Raw genomic sequence first — 21667 nt, 5'->3', positions numbered from 1 at the left:
TCAATACACATGTATGCAGATGACACAATCCTATATGCACACAGCCATAGCCTCTCTGACCTTCAACACATACTTCAGTCTGACTTTTTAAGACTCGAAAACTGGATTTCCCAAAACAAACTGTTTTTAAACACTGACAAGACTGTAACAATGGTATTTGGGACCAAGACTAAATTTGTAAAGCTTCCAGTGACTGAGCTCCTGATTAGAACCAATGCTAACACCATCATAACACCTGTCACTAGTTTTAAGTACCTTTGACTCCCACTTAACATTCGGGATGCACATTGATACCCTGACAACCAAGACCTATGCCAAACTAGGGGTACTTTACAGGAACAAATCCTCCCTAAGTCTCCTGGTCAGAAAGCGTATTGCACAGCAGATGCTAATGCCAATTATTGACTATGGAGACATTGTATATGGCTCGGCTCCTCAAACCCACCTTAGCAAACCTGACACCCTCTACAATTCAATTTGTCGTTTTGTTCTCCAATGCAACTACAGCACACATCACTGCGAAATGCTCAAAGAACTAGATTGGTCATCACTTGAGTCTAGGCGCAAAGTTCACCTTTCCTGTCTCACCCTCAAATACTTTCTGGGCAAGCTACCCAGCTACCTGAATAAGCTCCTCACCCCTACCACATGCAGCACCTATCACCTGAGATCTGACTCCAAAAGACTATTCATGGTCCCAAGGCTCAACAAAGTATCTGGACGTTCCTCCTTCTCCTTCCGTGCACCCCAAAACTGGAACAACCTACCAGAGACTCTCATATCCACCACCAGCTTAAGTTCTTTCAAATCTAAGGCTGTCTCACATTTTAACCTGGTCTGTAACTGTTTCATACGCTCATAATATATATTTTCTTTAACTGTGCATGCAATGTCTTGTATATAATGTATACTGTGACAAACGGCTTACTCCGGGACTCCGTTGTTTGTCCGGGACTGTTTAGAACACGGTCTTTTAGGGTAGGTTAAATGATGAGGCGTCACGTACTGTTCCTTTAAACAGGCTTTATTCAGTCCCAGGCACTGAGACTGCCACAGTGCATACAACAGAAAACAGATCAAAACAAAAGCTGCTCACCTGAGCGATAACTTAACTTAGATATCCCTGACTCAGGGTTGGACGTGGCTTTTCCACTTCCAACATCAAAACACGGTACTTTTGCAGTCTTACACAAATGAACAGAAAGATTGAACCTGTTTGGGGAAGAGGCTTCTCCCCTCTGTAGTTCAGCAGCCTTCCAGCCTCCTGGCTCTTGTGGGGAGACCAGAGCAAACAGGCAATCAGTCTTTCATACCTGATTCCTAATTAGCATGACAGGTGACAGAAATCAGGCAGCAGACAAACTCTGGTCTGGATCTCTCATCCCTCAGTTCCAGCGCTTGCCAAACTGTGGGATGGAGTGTATGTATTATAAGGCTGCACTCCCAGGCCAAACAGGATAGAAACTGTCTAGTATCCTGGGAGCCCTATATACGGAATTTATTACCATCCCCTGGTTTCTGTCACATATCCTCCCCCCCAGCTCAGACCTCGAGGGATGAGCGACCATGGATATTAGGGAGTGCATCCTTGACAACCCGTCAGCATTGCCATGTTTGTGCCCTGACCTGTGTTCCACAGAAAATTTAAAGGGTTGTAGGCTTAGGAACCACCTGGTCACTCTAGCATTCTTTTCCCTGTTTTGACACATCCAGGTAAGGGGTGCATGATCTGTGACCAACCGGAATTTTCTCCCCAACAGGTAGTATTTGAGCGTCTCTACAGCCCACTTTATTGCGAGACACTCTTTCTCTACTATGGAGTAATTTTTCTCCTGGGGATTTAGTTTCCTACTTAAATAAAGGATGGGGTGCTCCTCACCTTGAGACTCCTGGGAGAGTACCGCCCCCAGCCCAACCTCAGATGCGTCGGTTTGGACTACGAACTCTTTGGAGAAGTCAGGTGTGACCAACACTGGTTGGGCACAGAGAGCTTCTTACAGGCTTCTAAAGGCCTGTTCGGTTTCGGGGGACCACTTTACCATTAGCGGTCCTCTTGCTTTTGTGAGGTCAGTTAGTGGGGTTGCCTTAGTTGCAAAATTGGGAATAAACCTTCTATAGTACCCAATTAACCCCAAAAAAGTCCTTACTTGTTTTTTTGTAACTGGTCTTGGCCAATTTTGTATCGCCTCCACTTTGAGTGTTTGGGGTTTGAGTAAACCTCTGCCAATAGAATATCCCAGATACTTGGCCTCCTCCAGACCAATAGTGCATTTAGCGGGGTTAGCAGTTAGTCCAGCAGACTGGACTGCGTCAAGCACAGCTTGGACCTTTGGAAGGTGGGATTGCCAATCTTCACTATGGATTACCACATCATCCAGGTAGGCGGCAGCATACCGAGCATGTGGTTTTAAAATTTTATCCATCATTCTTTGGAATGTGGCGGGAGCTCCATGTAAGCCAAAAGGCAACACCTTATACTGAAAGAGGCCGTCTGGGGTTGAGAAGGCTGTCTTTTCTTTTGCCCTTTCTGTGAGGGGAACCTGCCAGTACCCTTTTGTTAGGTCTAGGGTTGTGAGATATCGGGCTTTGCCCAGTCTCTCTACAAGTTCATCTACCCTGGGCATAGGATAAGTATCAAATTTTGACACCGCGTTTAGTTTCCGGTAGTCATTACAAAACCTTGTTGTACCATCTGGCTTTGGGACTAAGACTATAGGGCTGTTCCACCCACTTTGGGATTCCTCAATTACACCTAGTTTTAGCATTTTTTTAACCTCTAAACTTATAGCCTTTCTTTTGGCCTCTGGGATTCGGTACGGTTTAAGGTTAACTCGGACCCCTGGTTCAGAGACTAGGTCATGTTCAATTACGCTAGTTCTACCTGGCCGTATAGAGAAGATTTCTTTGTTTCTTCTCACTAAATTCTGAACCTCTCGTTTCTGATGAACAGACAGGGTTTCAGCTATGCTAACCTCTGGGTCAGTTTCTTGATTCTCTGACGGACCTGGGGGTACTAGGGTTAACAAGACTTCTCTATCTTTCCAGGGCTTGAGTAGGTTTATATGGTAAATTTGCTCAGGTTTCCTCCTACCTGGCTGTCTTACCTTATAATTTACTTCTCCCACTCTTTCCAAGACCTCATATGGCCCATGCCATTTAGCAAGGAATTTACTCTCCACGGTGGGAACCAGAACTAGTACCCTATCACCTGGAAAAAAAATTCTGACCCTAGCACCCTTATTATACGTATTCCTCTGTGCTTCTTGAGCTTTCTCCATGTGTTCCCTCACTATGGGTAGGACTGCAGCAATGCGGTCCTGCATCTGGGCAACATGCTCTATTACACTTCTGTAAGGGGTAACCTCGTGTTCCCAAGTCTCTTTGGCTATATCCAGTAAGCCCCTTGGGTGTCGGCCATACAATAGTTCAAACGGGGAGAAGCCTGTGGATGATTGGGGAACTTCCCTAATGGCAAATAACAGGTACGGTAACAAACAATCCCAGTTTTTCCCATCTTTATCAACCGCCCGCCGTAACATGCTCTTTAAGGTTTTATTGAACCTTTCCACTAAACCATCTGTTTGTGGATGATAGACTGAGGTTCTGAGATGCTTGATTTTTAGGAGTTTACATAGCTCTTTTGTTACTTGGGACATAAATGGTGTTCCCTGGTCAGATAGAATCTCTTTAGGAATCCCGACCCGGGAAAACAGAACTACTAACTCTTTTGCTATGTTTTTAGCTGAGGTGCTACGTAGGGGAACTGCCTCCGGATATCGGGTGGCATAATCAAATATTACCAATATATGCTGATGTCCCCTAGCAGACTTTATTAGGGGTCCTACTAGATCCATAGCAATCCGGTCAAATGGTACCTCTATTATGGGAAGGGGTTCCAATGGGCTGCGGTACGCCTTGAACGGGGCGGTGATCTGACATTCTGGGCATGAGGAACAATAATTCGTAATTTCTGCCAGAACCCCAGGCCAATAGAAGCTTCGGAGAACCTTTTCTTTTGTCTTTTCCACCCCTAGGTGTCCCCCCAATGGATGACTATGTGCGAGGTGTAATACTACGTTACGGAATGTCCGTGGTACCAACAATTGTTTAGTTGTAACTGATTTCCTTTTATCAACCCGATATACTAGGTCGTTCTCTACCTCGAAGTAGGGGTAAGCAAGTGACCTATCTGGTTGGCCAGGAGTACTATTCTGGTCCCGTATATTTCCCCTTGCTACCGCTAATGTGGGGTCTTCCCACTGGGCCTTCTTAAAACTCCCAGGACTGACCTCTAGGTCAGCGAGGGTCTTATCCGGTTCTGGGGTGGTAAGTGTCTGCTCAACATCTTGATTTGGGGTATTCCCTACCAAAGTAGTGATGGGGAAGGGAATTTTACAGCACTCCTCCTTTTCCCCCTTCTTATTTGGGCCCTCGTCAACCTCCATTTCTGAAAAAGGGAAAGGATTTGTTTCTTCTAATACTTCGTTATGGTCCGCTATTGAACTCTGGGCGCTATTCTGAGCGGGGGACCACATTTTTAGAAAATGGGGAAAGTCGGTCCCTATTAACACATCATGTGCCAGTTTGGGTACAATACCCACCTTGAAATCTAAAGAACCAAACTCTGTTTCAAAAAAAACATCAACAGTGGAATATTCATGATTATCCCCATGTATACAACAAATTGCCACTCTTTGTGAACTGTTTCCCTGTTTCTTCTTAATGGGCAAGAGGTATTCGGACACTAGTGTGACCATGCTCCCAGAGTCAAGAAGTGCCCGAACCCTCTTACCATTAACCTTTACAAATGCCCACAGATGGTTATTCAAGGGGTCCTCTGGGCTAGGGCCCATACATTGGGACAACAGCGAATAAGGTTCCACGCTGTTGCATTGCATGGGCTCATCATTTAGTGGGCAGATTTTTGCTGTGTGGCCCCTCTCATGACAATTTACACATTTAGGTACATAGTCTGTGTCCCACTTAGAGCCTTTTCCCGGCTCCCCATGTTGGCTATTGCCCTTAGTGTGCGAACCACTGTTGCTGGTGCTGCGTGAAGGTGGTCGCCGCTCTTCAGCGCCCCTTAACCCCGGTACCCTTTTACCGTCTCTGGAAGAGTCCTGGAACCTCGGGTAGTGGGGTTGCTCCACGACTGTGGGTTGCGGGTGCTCTTCTGCTGCATTGTACCTTTCTACGAGGGCCACAAGCTCATCCGCATTGTGGGGGTCACTCCGACTGACCCAACGGCGTAAGGCAGAGGGAAGTTTCCTCAAGAACTGGTCCATGACCAACCGTTCCACGATGTGGCTGGCTGAGTTGATCTCGGGTTGTAGCCACTTCCGGGCGAGGTGGATGAGGTCATACATCTGGCTTCGGGTGGCTTTATCCATCGTGAAGGACCATGCGTGAAACCTTTGGGCGCGAACAGCCGTGGTTACGCCGAGGCGGGCGAGGATCTCGAACTTCAATTTTGCATAGACGTTAGCTTCGGCTGGCTCTAGATCAAAGTAAGCCTTCTGGGGTTCGCCGCTTAGGAAGGGTGCGATTAGACCAGCCCACTCAGCTTCTGGCCATCCCTCTCTCTGTGCCGTGCGTTCAAACGTGAGAAGATAGGCTTCCACATCATCCGAGGGTCCCATCTTCTGAAGGTAGTGGCTTGCCCTGGTCATTTTCGGAACTGGGGCTGCCGCTGCCAGTGGAAGGTTACTGATAGTCCCCCTCAGGATCTCGAGTTCCTGCTGTAAGCCCTGAGCGAACCGCTGTTGCTCCTCTCTCAGCAAGCGGTTTGTCTCTTGCTGGTTTGCAATCGCGTTTTGCAGGGCTTCATTCGTCTGTTGCTGGTTTGCATTCGCCTGTTGCTGGTTTGCATTCGCCTGTTGCTGGTTTGCATTAATCTCTTGCTTGGCGTGTAAGAGGTAGCGGGATCGATGCCCGCATTCTCCACCATATGTGACAAACGGCTTACTCCGGGACTCCGTCGTTTGTCCGGGACTGTTTAGAACACGGTCTTTTAGGGTAGGTTAAATGATGAGGCGTCACGTACTGTTCCTTTAAACAGGCTATGCCTGGTTTATTCAGTCCCAGGCACTGAGACTGCCACAGTGCATACAACAGAAAACAGATCAAAACAAAAGCTGCTCACCTGAGCGATAACTTAACTTAGATATCCCTGACTCAGGGTTGGACGTGGCTTTTCCACTTCCAACATCAAAACACGGTACTTTTGCAGTCTTACACAAATGAACAGAAAGATTGAACCTGTTTGGGGAAGAGGCTTCTCCCCTCTGTAGTTCAGCAGCCTTCCAGCCTCCTGGCTCTTGTGGGGAGACCAGAGCAAACAGGCAATCAGTCTTTCATACCTGATTCCTAATTAGCATGACAGGTGACAGAAATCAGGCAGCAGACAAACTCTGGTCTGGATCTCTCATCCCTCAGTTCCAGCGCTTGCCAAACTGTGGGATGGAGTGTATGTATTATAAGGCTGCACTCCCAGGCCAAACAGGATAGAAACTGTCTAGTATCCTGGGAGCCCTATATACGGAATTTATTACCATCCCCTGGTTTCTGTCACAATACCTTGTTCATTTATGTACTGTACTTGTAACCATGTATTATTTGTTTTACTCTGTGCCCAGGACATACTTGAAAACGAGAGGTAACTCTCAATGTATTACTTCCTGGTAAAATATTTTATAAATAAATAAATAAATAGAGAGTGTGGGCACAAGGGATAGAGGCAAAAGTGCAAGTGAGAAAGCGGAGGTAAATACTGTGAGAGCAAAGTAAGAGTAGTCCAAAGCTTAGAGGGCTCAAGTCATTAGTTAACATCAGGCTAAAGTTTTACCAGCTCATGGTGTTGGCATTGCAGTGTGTAAATGCCAGCAAACAACCTCTTGGCAGCCCATCGTTCACCCATTGGCCGCTGTCTTTGGGGGCGACGTAGATGTAGGCTGAAGAGGTGCTGAATGAATTCAGCTAAGCTATGCAAGTCCTGTATTCCAGAGCAATAAAAAATTGTAGATGAAGCGCATAGCAAGGGATCCCAAATGTTAACCCTTAGCTATTTCTGTGCTGATGGGAGCAGGTCTTGGAGAACCCTTTCACACGTCCGCCTTTGGGGTGTTGCAGATGTAGGCTGAATTATAAGTGTAAAGGACCCAATACGTTGTTGATGTCTTCTACTCTAGATTAATACTCGTGAGCATATTTATCATCGTCTCTCTAAGACAGTTACACACTTTTAATTGTATCTTTTAAAAGGTAAAAAACAATTTGGTTTCAATCATGTCTATTGTATAAAGAGTTTGACATTACTTGTCAAGAATGCATTCCTTCATGACTGCCACTAGATGTCAGCATAGATTAACAGCTACAATGACTTCCTGTCAGCAGATAAAGGCCTGAGCTGCTGATAATGTCTTAGTGATTAAAGTTGTGCACAAACTCGTCATTATTGGGGGTTTCGCTGCCCACAAAAACATTTTGCGAGGATCAGTAGCATTTATAAAAATTGGACTGTCTTCTGGGAGAATGTAGGAGATAGAGAGCCTTTATTAAGGTAATGTGTGTCTCTTTTTCTCTCTTTCCCCCTCTCCCTTAAAAAGAACGGAGAGGAACGCAATCCGGCCAATTTTTCCAAATTCGTGAAATTTTGTGCGTAAAAATGCAAAATTCGTCGGGGCAAGAGGCAATTTATACAACATGTAGTTATAAAACCTTGGAAAATTGCACAAACGGGAGCATACCTGAGATACCGGGGAAATGTACAGTAAGTCATTTAAATATACTTTCCATCACCAAATTAGAATATTTTAGTATATTTCCCAGATATCTTGTGTTTCTTTTTGTGCACAGGTGTCTCTCCCCATGTTTAAAAAGGTGGGTTACGGGTGGTATATAAAGAACTTGGTATGCTAGCAAAGAACAGTAATGCCAATGCGTTAGTGAGCGTTAAAGATATGTGTTAGCATGTCACTTATATTAACGCTCCATGGATCTCGGCCTAAGGGTTTGCAAAAACATTATTATATTATATAAACATGTAATTTTGTAATAAACATGGTCGGGGATATTAAGTATTTGAATCAATCTGCTACATTGGGGGTTAATGTGGCTACATGTCAAATTAAAAATACAAATGAATTGTTTTTATGACAGGTCAAGACCCTTTCTGTGTCTGTGCTGATCTACAAAGAAGGCTTAGTTGGGGGGCTATCACTGATGGCTCACTAAAATTGATATGTGTACAGTTTGGAAGGCTGTAGAGGATAGCCAGATCCTGGGCTTTCAGCCTCAAAGAAAACTATATCAGTCTTAAAATATCACCTGTTCATCACAGAAAGGTCACAAACATGTCCCCATTCAGGGAGGAATTTATTTAAAAATAAGGATATCGTGATGACATGTATAGATATGTGTATGCTGAAGAATAATGTTCAGATATGTGTGATCGTTGTAAGGAGACGGGTGCAATGGGGCCAAACACTAATTGTTTAGGAGGTGGCAAGAGACAGATATCCACTGGTCACTCAAATGTAGGAGTACGCCAGTCAAAATTAGTATTCTTATGTAGCCAGGACTGGTTTTTGGCTACCAGTCTGCCCTCTCTGGCAGTAAACCCTGGTAAGATCAGGTGTGCCAGTACTAATCATGGGTTTTTCCCACTCCCTGCAGTACCCTTAAGTGACAGGGGAGGTGGTGGAACTAGGCCTGGGTGTACTCAAACAGGGGCAGACCTAGTGCAGAGCTGTACTTAAGGGGGATTGCTGCCTAAATTGTTAGTGCCTCTCCCCACTTGAGAGAGGCAGGTCACACCACAGGTTGCCTGATATTGGCCTTCTCTGTTCCTCTTCTCCTTGAGGAAGAGTGAGTGTGTACCTTACCCCTGTTCCTAATAGAGGTTCAGGGAAGAGCCAGGATAGCTGCAGGGGGCCCTTGACCCGTAGTGGATGTCCAGGGACCATCCTACAACTGGATAGCTGATCCAGAGCGACTGTATTGGGCAGGCCACTGCCGTGTCTGTGCGTGCTGACCCAATAAACTGTTCCTGTTTCATATACCTCCGGCCTGGTGTGTGATCTTACTGGGAGGAGAGGGGATAAGTTCTTCCATAGGATATCGCCTCCATATAACTGGAGCCTGCGGCAGATGGAGGCACTGTATCACTAGAGAATTATGTGGGGTATGTAACCCAGAAACCTCTCCTATGTGCCCAGAACCATCGGCGGACGACTCAGCCCTCCTGCTTACCAACAGGTAGCATGCACCACACACAAAGTAATGGCCAAATCTCCACCGGGTGCGGGAAACACTGTTACACTTACATTCAGCAAAGACACCGGAACCTATTGATATGTCTCACATGTGTCTAAGAATTATGGCCATAACGTTATGAGGCCTGGTATACATTAAGCCAACTTTTAAATGTCACAAAGAAGAGGGTTTTTTTTCTGAGTCATACTGTAAAACTGTCAGCCAAAGCTGATTTATGGCAGGGTGGGCTTATGTTGTTCCAATGGGAAAGCAAAAGTACATAAGGTCATATGGAAATCTGAATTCAACAGGGGTGTGTTTTGGGACGAGAACACGTGAATCCTCTTCTACTCCAGTGACCTCTCTGGGACAGGACATATGATGTATGGTAACGTACTGTATAGGGATTTCTGTTTTGTTTTAGCCTTTTATTTTAACTAACTGTTCTGCATTTATTGTAACTGTATGTACTTGTAGTAATCTTTTTCTGTAATCTAAGCAATGTATTTTTGTATATTAAAGTCACACTTTAATAAGTGATGCTTGTGCACTTATTGAGCTGGTTGCACGTTTTTTTTGAGGGTAAAGCACAGTTTTGGACACATTTTTCTACAGCAGATTTGTGTATTAAGTTCATACTGTAGTGTTTTTTTTTAACAATTTTTTTTTAATTGGGTAGATATCAAACATACAGAATATAGGCTCTGGCAGGTATTTATACAATACAAAAAACAATCAAGTCATTACATTGTTTTATTCGGATCATAAATCATTTATCAAATGCAATATCATTCTGTGAGTTGTCATGCAACCCATGGATATTTTTTTCTTAAATGAACTGTGATTTATGATCAGTAAATTCTTTCCAATCTGATATTTCTTATTTTGTGTTTAATAGAAGCTGTGGGAGGAGTGTCCTCCAAGTTCAGTGCATCCGAGTGTGAGGTCTTGAAATAATAAATAACAAATCTTGAGCGGACCCTGGGTCAGGTACGTGAAAACAAACAGCTGTGTATGCCTTGATTGTCGAGCTCATTGATAGGTTACCTGCTGCCAATATTGTCAAGGGAACCCTGCCCTGAACTAGCCGGTGTAGCTATACATCAGCGCATTCGGCACATCACTGTATAGCTGGCATCAACCTTAGAGCATGGCGTAATCCTCCAATGGCGAAGCACAGCCGATCCAGGAAAAATCTCTCCGGTGCTAGGCAAATGATCTAAAAATATTATTTATTGTAGGTGTACAGCATGGTGGCACAAGTATGTACCTCTGATGCGTTTCACGCTAAAATAGCGCTTTTTCCAAGAGTATCCTGGATATTTTAGCGTGAAACACGTCAGAGGTACATCCTTGCGCCACCATGCTGAGAAGGAGTATGGAGTTTGACTGTGACCAGCTGGAGATACATGTCAGAGTGGCTGCTGTGTGTTCAGCACTCTGCTATCTAATATATATAGCTGATATATAATGTATAACCTGTTCACTTATGTAACTGTATTTGTAACCATGTATTATTTGTCATCTTAACTCTATGCCCAGGACATACTTGAAAACAAGAGGTAACTCTCAATGTATTACTTCCTGGTAACACATTTTATCTATACTATATTTCTAAGTTTGTTACAGTGGCGGCCGCCTTTACCCTCGTGCGACCATATCGGCGCAACTCTGAAAACCGCGGGCAGATGCAGTACTTGATGCGGTATGTTCCGGTATTTTAAGCTGCGGCCGCCTTTATCCTAGTGCATTGTATTAGCGCTGTCTCGGCATGAATGTGGCATGAACGCAGTGAGATGTTGGAGAATAAAAGGGGCCGTGACAGTATTCTGTTTGTTTGTTTGTATGTCCGAAGCATCGAAAAGAAAAAAGACAATGTCGGCGCCAAAAGTATTAGTAAGAATAATTCAAACCATATGGTGAAAAGTCCAAATCAAAGTCCTTTGGTGATAGATGATAGATGAGCAAAATACGGATTCTCTCCAAGACGTATCGTGATATATGAAAAATAAAAAGAGATAATTATAGTGCAGTATGTCAGTACATGTGGACATAAAAACATATAACACTAACAACATAAAACATACAAGACAGACTAACAACAGCAACAAGCCAGACTGAAAATAATAAAAAAGCTATTTATTAACAACTAATGCAGGATTCTGGAGGATGGCTGTCACACACCAATCCGGGGGGGGGGGGGGGGTAAAATCGTTACCCTACTCACAGAATCTGAAATCTGGAAACACTTTCTGTGGATCCAAGATGGCGACCGGAGCTCTCTCTCTGGCGTCCCCACGTGTGGCAGATGCTGTGTAGAGCTTCAAGGACGCAGGAACAATGATGCTTCTGAGCGGACGTGACGTCACGCTCTATCCTCCTGTCGATCTCCTATTCTCCTGCTCTGTGCGTGTAGATCCTCCCCCTCACCTCCGGCCGGGCAGTGTGCTCCCCAACTCCAGATACAATCAAATGCTTCTAAAAACTGTATCTTCCCAACGCGTTACGTGCGCATGCGCGCACTTCTTCAAGGGATGTCGCTACCCCTGAATCTGGATAGTTTATATACACGCAGTCCACAATTCCAATTGGTTGATGTTACAATTGGCAATGAGTTAACTGCATGACTGCCAGAATGGAGGTAGCATACAAGAAAGCCTGGCATTTATTTTACCAGTAACGACATCTGCAGATCTGTCAATGACAGGAGGATAGAGCATGACGTCACGTCCGCTAAGAAGCATCATTGTTCCTGCGTCCTTGAAGCTCTACACAGCATCTGCCACACGTGGGGACGCCAGAGAGAGAGCTCCGGTCGCCATCTTGGATCCACAGAAAGTGTTTCCAGTCCCGCTGCTTTCTAATATCCTTTATTCTGTGAGTAGGGTAACGATTTTACCCCCCCCCCCCCCCGGATTGGTGTGTGACAGCCATCCTCCAGAATCCTGCATTAGTTGTTAATAAATAGCTTTTTTATTATTTTCAGTCTGGCTTGTTGCTGTTGTTAGTCTGTCTTGTATGTTTTATGTTGTTAGTGTTAAATGTTTTTATGTCCACATGTACTGACATACTGCACTATAATTATCTCTTTTTATTTTTCATATATCACGATACGTCTTGGAGAGAATCCGTATTTTGCTCATCTATCATCTATCACCAAAGGACTTTGATTTGGACTTTTCACCATATGGTTTGAATTATTCTTACTAATACTTTTGGTGCCGACATTGTCTTTTTTCTTTTCCATGTTGTGCTACTGACTGTACAGTTAGTTTTTGTCTGGCTGCCATTTCCTATTAATTGTCCCAATAGGGGTTTATGTTTTTTAGCGCTGTTTTGCACCGTCTTTTCTGTTTTTATGTCCGAAGCATCGAAATCTCACAAACGGCACGACGTAGCACAACAAAACTTTTACTGGACATTCAGCTGCGGATTTGTAGGTCAACTCAACTATTTTGAGCTTCCAATATGACTCACATCCCAAATTTTGGACATTCTAAGTTTCCATCGGGTGCCCTGCAAAAATGTTAGAGCAGGAGCGGGGGGGCATGACTACTAAGGAAGGGGGCATGTCCTTGGCTGGATCGGGGCTGTATGTGTGTCTCTGTGTGTGTGTGTGTGTGATGTGAGATGGGGGGGAAGATGTGCCGGCAGTGAGGAGAGATGCGGCAGCAGCGCGGGGAGATGTGCCAGCAGCGGGGGTGCCGGCAGATGTGCCGGCAGCGGGGGTAGGAGGGTTGGAGATGTGCCGGCAGCTCCCCGGGCGAAGCCGAGTGCAAAAGCTAGTAAATAAATACATACATTTCCTGAAGCAGAGAAGCGGAAAGGGTTAACCCATTTGAAGCGGGTCCCTGCACCTAGTGAGACTAGAGACTTCCCCCCAGGTCCCCAGTGTTGTAAGTGTATGTTATACAGTATTGTGTATTTGTTGGTTTACCCAGAATAAACTCCGTTTGTTAAATTACTTTGCCCTGTACATAGTGACAGTGAACCCAGAAGGTTTCGGTGTTAAAAGTACTGGTCTCCCGAGACAGGCTTATCTATATCTAACCATTTAATCATTCTTGCCTTCCTAGCGGCTAGCAATATTAATTCTGTCGGTCTGACTGCTGTTCTATTTTGGTTGATCATTACTGTCCATGGTTCCGTGAACGCAAAACCGCATTGGGAGAGGGTGCTACACCCAGGAGATTTTAGATACTTTAGTTATGTATTTTAGAACTTGGTCCTCAAATTCTGATATTCTATCACACCAGAAACAGTGTTTAAGATCAGCTTTGAGTTTGCCGCATTTTAGGCACTTGGTAGTGTCTGCTTCAATATTCTTTATTTGTCTAGTGAAAGAAATATACGCTCTGTGGATAATTTCTGCCTGCAGTTTTCTGAGGGAATAATTTACACGTTCTCACATATCCCGTCACCAATTCCTCCACTGTAGATATTTCCTTGAAATCTTGTTGCCAAGATTTCAATTTTCTATTGTTGTTTTTATTCCATTTCTTGATCTCTGATCAACTAATATTTCTCTGCCAGGGTGGACCTAGTTGTTTTGTTAGTTTTTAGTATATATTTAACATAATCCTGTAATGTTTTGCAATATTTTATTATTTTTTACATATGGAAAAATCTGATTTTTTGGGGAGATCGTATTTCTCGGTTAATTCTTGGTAGCTCATAATTGTTTTATTTATTTTTGGTCAATAATATGATCTATAGTAGGCATTTGATGCCTTTTTTCTCTCAAATTCGAAAGCTACTTTGTTTTTTCCCCGGGAGAAAACTGCAGTTACCTTGGATTGGATTTTTGGGGAGACACACTCCTCTTGCACGCTGGACGGTGGGGGGATGAGTTGCAGAGCAGCAGATAAGATGATTTTTAGATCTTTTCTATATCACCTTCCTACAAACTAAGTGTAACCCATGTTCCCCCGCGCCCCCACCCCCCCGGTCGCAGATTGGACCTCTAGGGTGTAATGAGGGCTGGCTACATGCATGTTGGTGGTGCATACCTGTGAGGAACAGGAGGGCTTGAGTCTCCCGCGTTGGTATTGGGGATAACAGGGACAGGCTTCTGGGGTATATGCCTCCATCTCTTCTTAGCAACGGTGCAGCGCCTCCATCTCTATAAGCCCCAGGGATATGGGGTGGATCCCTTACAGAGAATTCCCAGTCAGGGAAGAGAGATTCCAATCTCACACAGTCTTTGTATAAAAACAGCAGTGTCTTTATTGTCCAACAGCAGTAGTAACAGCACACAGCAGATCAGCAGCACATGTAGTGTACAGGGTTTCTCCTCCTTCTCCTTTCTCTCCAGAAGTACACCCTCAGGATGGGCTGTCTGGAGCTGCAATACTCCCCACCTCCACCCAGAAGTATAGACCCTCAGGGTGAGGCTAACTCTCCCTTCACCCTCTGAAGGGTGAGGGGCATTGGTCCACTGCACTATTGTGCTATCAGCTCTACTCAATGTGGCTGAGTCTCTCCTCACACTGGCATCCTCCCAGCTCAGGCTCTGCTTCAGCACACCTTAACTTCTCTCCTACTCCTCTGCTCCTAGGACAGACAGAACTAACTCTCACTTACAGGAACAGCCCACTAAATAGAGACAGCCGGCCCCTCCCCCATGTCTCTGGCCTGCACACGGAGTCAGGTGCCTACCTCCACCAATCACGGCAGGGCTTGAAGCTGGGGAAACCCATGATAACTACTGGCGGCCTGCCCTTAACAGGACTTACACCAGTAGGAGAAAGATATATAGCCCCCATTTTTTACCGGGGCTACACTCTCCCTCAGGTGGAATCCAATGGTCCCTACTTAGACCTAACTTTAGCAGCTCCATCCTGCAGGTGAACAATCTGGGAAACAAAACACAGTCAATTGATTAGTGCATATCAACTCAGACCATCCATGCAGATGGTGTAATTAATGACAATGGTACCTCCCAACGTGGAGAACCTAACTTAATAGTAATGCCGCGGGTCAGGCTTCTTTACTTCCCGCCCATTGTGGTCTGTTACAGTGACAGAGTATAGCTGTACCGACCCAGACTCCGGCCGATATGTCACACAGTGTTTGTAAAATCACCTCCCAACACTCCGGGCCCGGGCTACCTCACTGATCTTATCCTCATTGTGGTAACCTGCCTTACCGAACTTGGTCCGTAAGTACTCTTGCACAGCCTCTCTGAGCCAGCTATCTCGGTGCTCCTCTATCTCACTCATTATGGGTTCAGGTACATAAGGGAACTCGTATCCGTGTGACTGCCTATACCTGGCCACTATGGCCCTGTCTGCTCGACTCAACTTGAGCAGCTTCCTGTGGCCCGCCCTGCTTGGCAGTACCCAAAACTCTGGTTCTGCAGGGTCAATGTCATCGTACAAAATACTAGGCCCCTTATGAAGGATGATCTTTTGCTCTATCTCCTGATATCTGTGCTCCAGCTCATCCGCCACCTCCTGGGGAGTATAGGCACCTACCGCCCACCAATGTTTGACTATGTTACTCCTAATTAACAGGAACCTGGTGCGGTCATACCTTTGTGGTACCCAGTGAACAGGGGTGCCCACCACTTGTCACGGTGCTCGTACTCGGACACTGCACTAGAGGTACCTGTCTCTGACTCAGTTTGGGATGATACACCGGACGTGACCGCCTCTGTAGAGCGCGAGCAACTGCGTCTACCTTTCGCGTTAATGTAGATGGTTGGGTTCATTTTTTTTTTTTTTCAACCAAAAGTTTTTTTATTTTTGTTGAGTGCATGGTACAATAATCACATTTTCTTCCAACCCATTGTCTTATACAAATGTATCCACAACAACTCATATTATAATTATACTCACAAAAGACATACTGGGGATACGAACAGACCAACAAGACGTACCGACATACTACACCAGGGGGGGGGGGAGGTAGGAAGGGGGGGGCGGGGAGGGGGCTGCCATCGAACGATTCCAGTTCAGCTGGGCTCCAACTAGGGGTTGTGGTTCTCGCTGCTTCCCGGACTTCTTGAGCTTATAGGACAGCTGATCCGCAGGATCTCATAGTGACTGCTGTCGTTCATTTTGTGGACCACTTTGCTTACAGGCCCTGCCTCTGCAGGCATGTGGGACTCTTGGGCCCTCCCTCTAGACACAGGAGAAAAAGGTACAGATTTAGGCACTCGTATCACATTTTCATATGGCCTTCCCCATCCGACCCCTCATTACTCAATTCCCAATCCCGCACATCTTTGGAGTACTTGGAGTTCTTACTTAAGGGGCGGTGGTGGACCATCGGGTTCGCGGACGGTTAAGTAGGCCGCAAGTCTCTCTTTCTCGCCCTCTGCAGGTTCCGTCTTCACCTGGCAGGAGTAAGGGGGTGGTGGAATCTCCTTACCGCTCCGCTGCCGGCTGATGCTCTTTGGTTCCTCCGGAGCCGTCTCGGATCCCGTCTCCGCCGCACTGGGGGTCATCACAGCCGTGGGACTTCTACGTGCCTCACGCCACACCAGCGCTCGCCATCGGTTGGTGTCCGGACTCGTCTGCTCCCTCTCCCCAGTAAGTGGACCGCCATCTTTCTTACAGCTGGGGTGGTTCGCCGTTAGGCGCATTGCCACTGATTAAACGCCATCTTCTTCCTCCGAAGATGACTTGCTCGGCTCCTCCGCACGGGAGTCACCTGGGTCTTGTGCGACACCGCCAGTGGGTAGTGGTACGAAACGGGCCCGCTCCGGTATCTCCACTGCGGTCGCGCTCTTCTCCGCCGGAGTTTCTCTCGGCTCGGTTGTTGGCTGGGCCTTGGTTCCCACCTCAGCAGTGGTGCAGGGAACTTGGGTAGCCTCGTCTGTTTTCTCCGCCACCTCCATTAGGGTTCCCGGAGAGGCACCCCGAGGGGTCTTTATCATGGGCCATGGTTCGTTAAGCCATGGGTAGTACGTGCCACATTGAGGGCATTGTGCTTTGGTGCTTGCGGCCGGTCCGGGTGTCCTGCAGTGGACGCACAGGCACCGGAGATACTCTCGGCCCTCGATCACCACCACCAGGAAGCCTCCTGGGAGTTGGAAGACCGTCGTGTTTAGTTCTGACATAGTTAGTTCAGGGGTGGAACAGTTCAATGTTTCAGCTCCTTGCTCTTCGAATGTCAGACAGAAGTGAAGGTCCTTGCTCTCACTTCCTGTCCCTCCCTTCGCTGGGAAGGATGCTTCTGATTGGCTCTCCTTGTGCCCCCTCCCTCTGGTGGAAACAAGGAGGGGCACTCCTTCGCTCAGCGTGACGTGGCCTTGTCTGTCGGCCAGTCACAGCACAGGTGGGTGGGCTTTCGGCTTTCGCGCCGCTCCTTTTTCAGGGGATCTGGGTTTGGTGCCAAACCCCTGCACATCTCCCGCCACATTTCTCTATCAGTCTCTTTGCACGCTTCACGTGCGCAATCCAGGATTGGCGGGATTCGCCATTTTGGGATGGCTGCTAGCTGCTGGGCCGTGGATGGCGCTGCGGTCGCCATTTTGACTCGTTCTTGCTCTGCGGAGCACATGTAGTGATGGCCGCCATCTTTGATGAGCCCCCCAAATGTATGATTTCACTATTCTCAGTGTCTAGTGCATAGCTCGTTTCTAGACACTGACTGCTCTCACACTGCTCACTAAATGCTCTCCATACTCTCACTGATGCTTTACCCACTGATATGATGTGGCATACCCCAGGCTAGGCAGAACTCCTTCTCTGTGCACCGCACTCGCTGACGCAAGTACTCTGTGGTGTGTTTTATGTGGGTGCTGGCTAGTGTACCGGGCATCTCCCTAAGTACGCGCGTCTCCTACTTTTGGCCACACATAGTGCAGACCCTGGGCCATGGTCCCTGGACAAGTTAACAGGCTAACCCCCCCAGTTGCCTCACACTATCTGCCTCAAGGGACTAGGACAGCTATAGCCATGTTACCCAAATTTACCACACCCTCTTAGGGCACCCAGGGCGTACTGTGCGAGAGTCCACACTCCCCCGACTACCCCTGGTATGCATACATGCCCTACTCTCTCCAGTACTTGCACGGAAGGTGCACTTCACTCTTCCTGCTCTGCCTTGCTGAAGCCTGTCCTGTTCTGGATCTCAGCAGTTCGCCTCCAAATGTAACCCATGTCCCCCCCCCCGGTCGCAGATTGGACCTCTAGGGTGTAGTGAGGGCGGATTACGTGTACTATGGTGGTGCATACCTGTGAGGAACAGGAGGGCCTGAGTCTCCCGCGTTGGTATTGGGGATAACAAGGACAGGCTTCTGGGGTATATGCCTCCATCTCTTCTTAGCAACGGTGCAGCGCCTCCATCTCTATAAGCCCCAGGGATATGGGGTAGATCCCTTACAGAGAATTCACACTCAGGGAAGAGAGATTCCAATCTCACACAGTCTTTGTATAAAAACAGCAGTGTCTTTATTGTCCAACAGCAGTAGTAACAGCACATAGCAGATCAGCAGCACATGTAGTGTACAGAGTTTCTCCTCCTTCTCCTTTCCCTCCAGAAGTACACCCTCAGGATGGGCTGTCTGGAGCAGTAATACTCCCCACCTCCACCCCAAGGTATAGACCCTCAGGGTGAGGCTAACTCTCCCCTCACCCTCTGCAGGGTGAGGGGCATTGGTCCACTGCACTATTGTGCTGTCAGCTCTTTTCAAGGTGGCTGAGTCTCTCCTCTCCTCTCACTGGCATCCTCCCAGCTCAGGCTCTGCTTCAGCACACCTTAACTTCTCTCCTACTCCTCTGCTCCCAGGACAGACAGAACTAACTTTCACTTACAATAACAGCCCACTAAATAGAGACAGCCCTGCCCATCATGATGTCAGCCGGCCCCTCCCCCGTGTCTCTGGTCAGCACACAGAGTCAGGTGCCTACCTCCACCAATCACAGCAGGGCTTGAAGCTGGGGAAACCCATGATAACTACTGGCGGCCTGCCCTTAACAGGACTTACACCAGTAGGAGAAAAATATATAGCCCCATTTCTTACCGGGGCTACATAAGTATTCACAGGTTACATTGTAGCTATGGGACTCATATACTGTATGTAGTAGTAGTGCTGATTGATTCTAGATTCTGTTGCTTTGATTCTTGTTGAAAGAAGAAAGACATTAAGCAAACCTCCCTCCCGAAAAGGAAAGAACATTTTAGTATGCTTTAACATACATTGGAATGTATTATTACATACCAGTGGGAGAAGGAGCGGCTCAGTGAGTATAGACACTGACTCTGGCACTGAGCAGAGGAGCCTGGTTCAATTCCCGGTGTCGGCTCCTTGTGACCTTGACCAAGTCACTTTACCTCCCTGTGGCTCAGGCACCAAAATCATAGATTGTAAGCTACACAGGGCAGGGACCTGTGCCTGCAAAATGCCTCTGTAAAACACTACATAAAACCAGCAGCGCTATACAAGAACAAACAATGATTATATTCATTATTATTATTATTATCACATTATTCAATAACAATGATTATATTCATTATTATTATTATTACATGTCCTCCAAATACTGTGTACCAATTGAGCAGGAACTGTATCTGTTTTTGTATGTCCTGTATCTAATACATTCAGCTGTATCTGTTGTACCTATTTCTGCCAGTGGCTGCTGAAGTATCAGCTAATTAAAGCAGCTGGGAGAGTAATGATTTATCTGATAATCATCAGCTGATTAGGAGGGATTTAATACCACTTCTACTGTGTGTGTTTATAAGTATACTTTTCTTACCCATCATAACTTAAATAATGTGTTTGAAACTTATTTCAACTTCACATTGCAAAGCCAGTATACTAAGCCTCTGACTGAAGTGATCCAAAGGTCTCAACAACTGTCTAATGGCCCATCAGATTAACACAGCGGAGGTCCCTAGCAGTCCATTCAAACTGAATGGGACTGCCAGGGACCCCTGCTGTGTTAATCCGATGGGCCATTAGTCTCTGCAGAAATGTCACTGAAATGTTACAGCATGTACCCAGCATGTACCCAGCATGTACCCAGCATGTACCCAGCATGTACCCAGCATGTACCTGGGTCTTGTTGGTGATAGCCCCAGATTTTCCAAGGCAAGTTTTAGAATACTCGCCAGCGCACCTGTACACCTTGCATAACAATAAGTCGTGTATTGCATCCATTGCATGTCATTTACATTGGAATTTGTAGTTCTCCTCCCGACCAAAACAAAACCTGGTTATATAAGAAAATACAATTTAAAAAAAGATATCTCTAACAAGCACGTTGATAGTAAGAATACTTTGAATACCATTATGATAACGGGCGGGCTCTCCCTGCTCACATTCAGTCAAACATATCAAGAATACCCTTTCCTTTTCCATATAAAAAAATAAAATAAATCAATGTTTTGGAAGATTAAATAATGGGTGGAATTTCTCCCCCACTTGAAATGCAGATCTCTCCCTCGCTCTCTGTGCTAGTGCCTAGCATGAAGGAACATTATAAACATAAATTATTACTTTATGCAGAGGTTACAGAGTTCCAGCAAAGTCAAAGATTGGCAAATGTTTTAATCTTCAAACGAGAACAAACACGCTGAATTTTAGAGAGTTGATTGGGTTTATACAGCTAATTTCAAAGGGTTGAATAGAAATCGGACTCCCATGTGCCTCCGTTCAGGGATAATTCATATTTCTGTAAACCTTTCAGCATTGATTGTTGACGCAAGTAAAGTATACATGTGCAAGTGACATTTATTCCCCCACAATACACAACTTATCCCAGTACAACTCAGAATATTGCTTTTTCCATCGCATTCAGTGGCAGGGATAACACAATACTGTATCTCACTACATATCTCAGCATATCAGAGTACAATTAAGCCTGCTGTGATGGTAGTGGCAGCATGGCACAGTATATTAAAGGATAAGCCTGCTTTTTGCCCCTACCAATCAAGAAAGCGACCCAGCACAATCCGGCAAAGCACCACGTCACCCTTGTGGGTATCGAGCCGCATGACATCCGGCAGATTCACCTTCGCCTGGTTTCCATCTGCACCACAACCGCTACCAGCTCCACAGACCTCCTGCTTCTGGAGATACTTACCTCCATAGCAGGTGCCGGTAGCAGCTCTGGCTGAGCTAGTTGGACTTTAAAGTTTAAAGCTGATTTTGCTAACTGTTTTGGCACATGAAAGGCCGATGTTCGCAAATCTTATAGGGCCATATTCCCTAAGTCGGAGGTTTCCCAACTCGGTCCTCAAGGACTCCTACCAAGTCAGGTTTTAAGAAAATCCCTGGGTGCGCACAGGTAGTTCAGTCAAATTGATTGGGCCACCTGTGCTATTGAGAGGATAGTCTTAGAACCTGCACTGTTAGTAGTCCTTGAGGACCTGGAGTTGGGAACCACTGCCCTAAGTGGTATTGTGCCCTTTGGGTGCCGGATGTCAACTTCAAGAGCATTCAAGTGAATGGGTCAAAAGT

At 46.1% G+C, this 21667-nt stretch overlaps 1 protein-coding gene across 3 annotated transcripts in view; it reads right to left on the bottom strand.

Moving 5' to 3' along the window:
• The window catches only part of SIGLEC1 (sialic acid binding Ig like lectin 1), a 159463-nt gene that overhangs the window by 88556 nt on the left and 49240 nt on the right, over nucleotides 1-21667 (bottom strand). For all 3 annotated transcript variants that reach the window (XM_075572857.1, XM_075572876.1, XM_075572867.1), the window contains exon 2: nucleotides 20261-20417. In XM_075572857.1, the coding sequence (XP_075428972.1) occupies nucleotides 20261-20370 (110 nt within the window). In that variant the 5' untranslated portion in view covers nucleotides 20371-20417. The remainder of the gene's footprint in view (nucleotides 1-20260; nucleotides 20418-21667) is intronic.

The sequence above is a fragment of the Ascaphus truei genome, chromosome 1, assembly GCF_040206685.1.
Source record: "Ascaphus truei isolate aAscTru1 chromosome 1, aAscTru1.hap1, whole genome shotgun sequence".
In the NCBI taxonomy this organism is placed as follows: Eukaryota; Metazoa; Chordata; class Amphibia; order Anura; family Ascaphidae; genus Ascaphus; species Ascaphus truei.
Note: the sequence above shows the minus strand (reverse complement) of the source record. Positions and strands in the feature narration are given on the sequence as shown.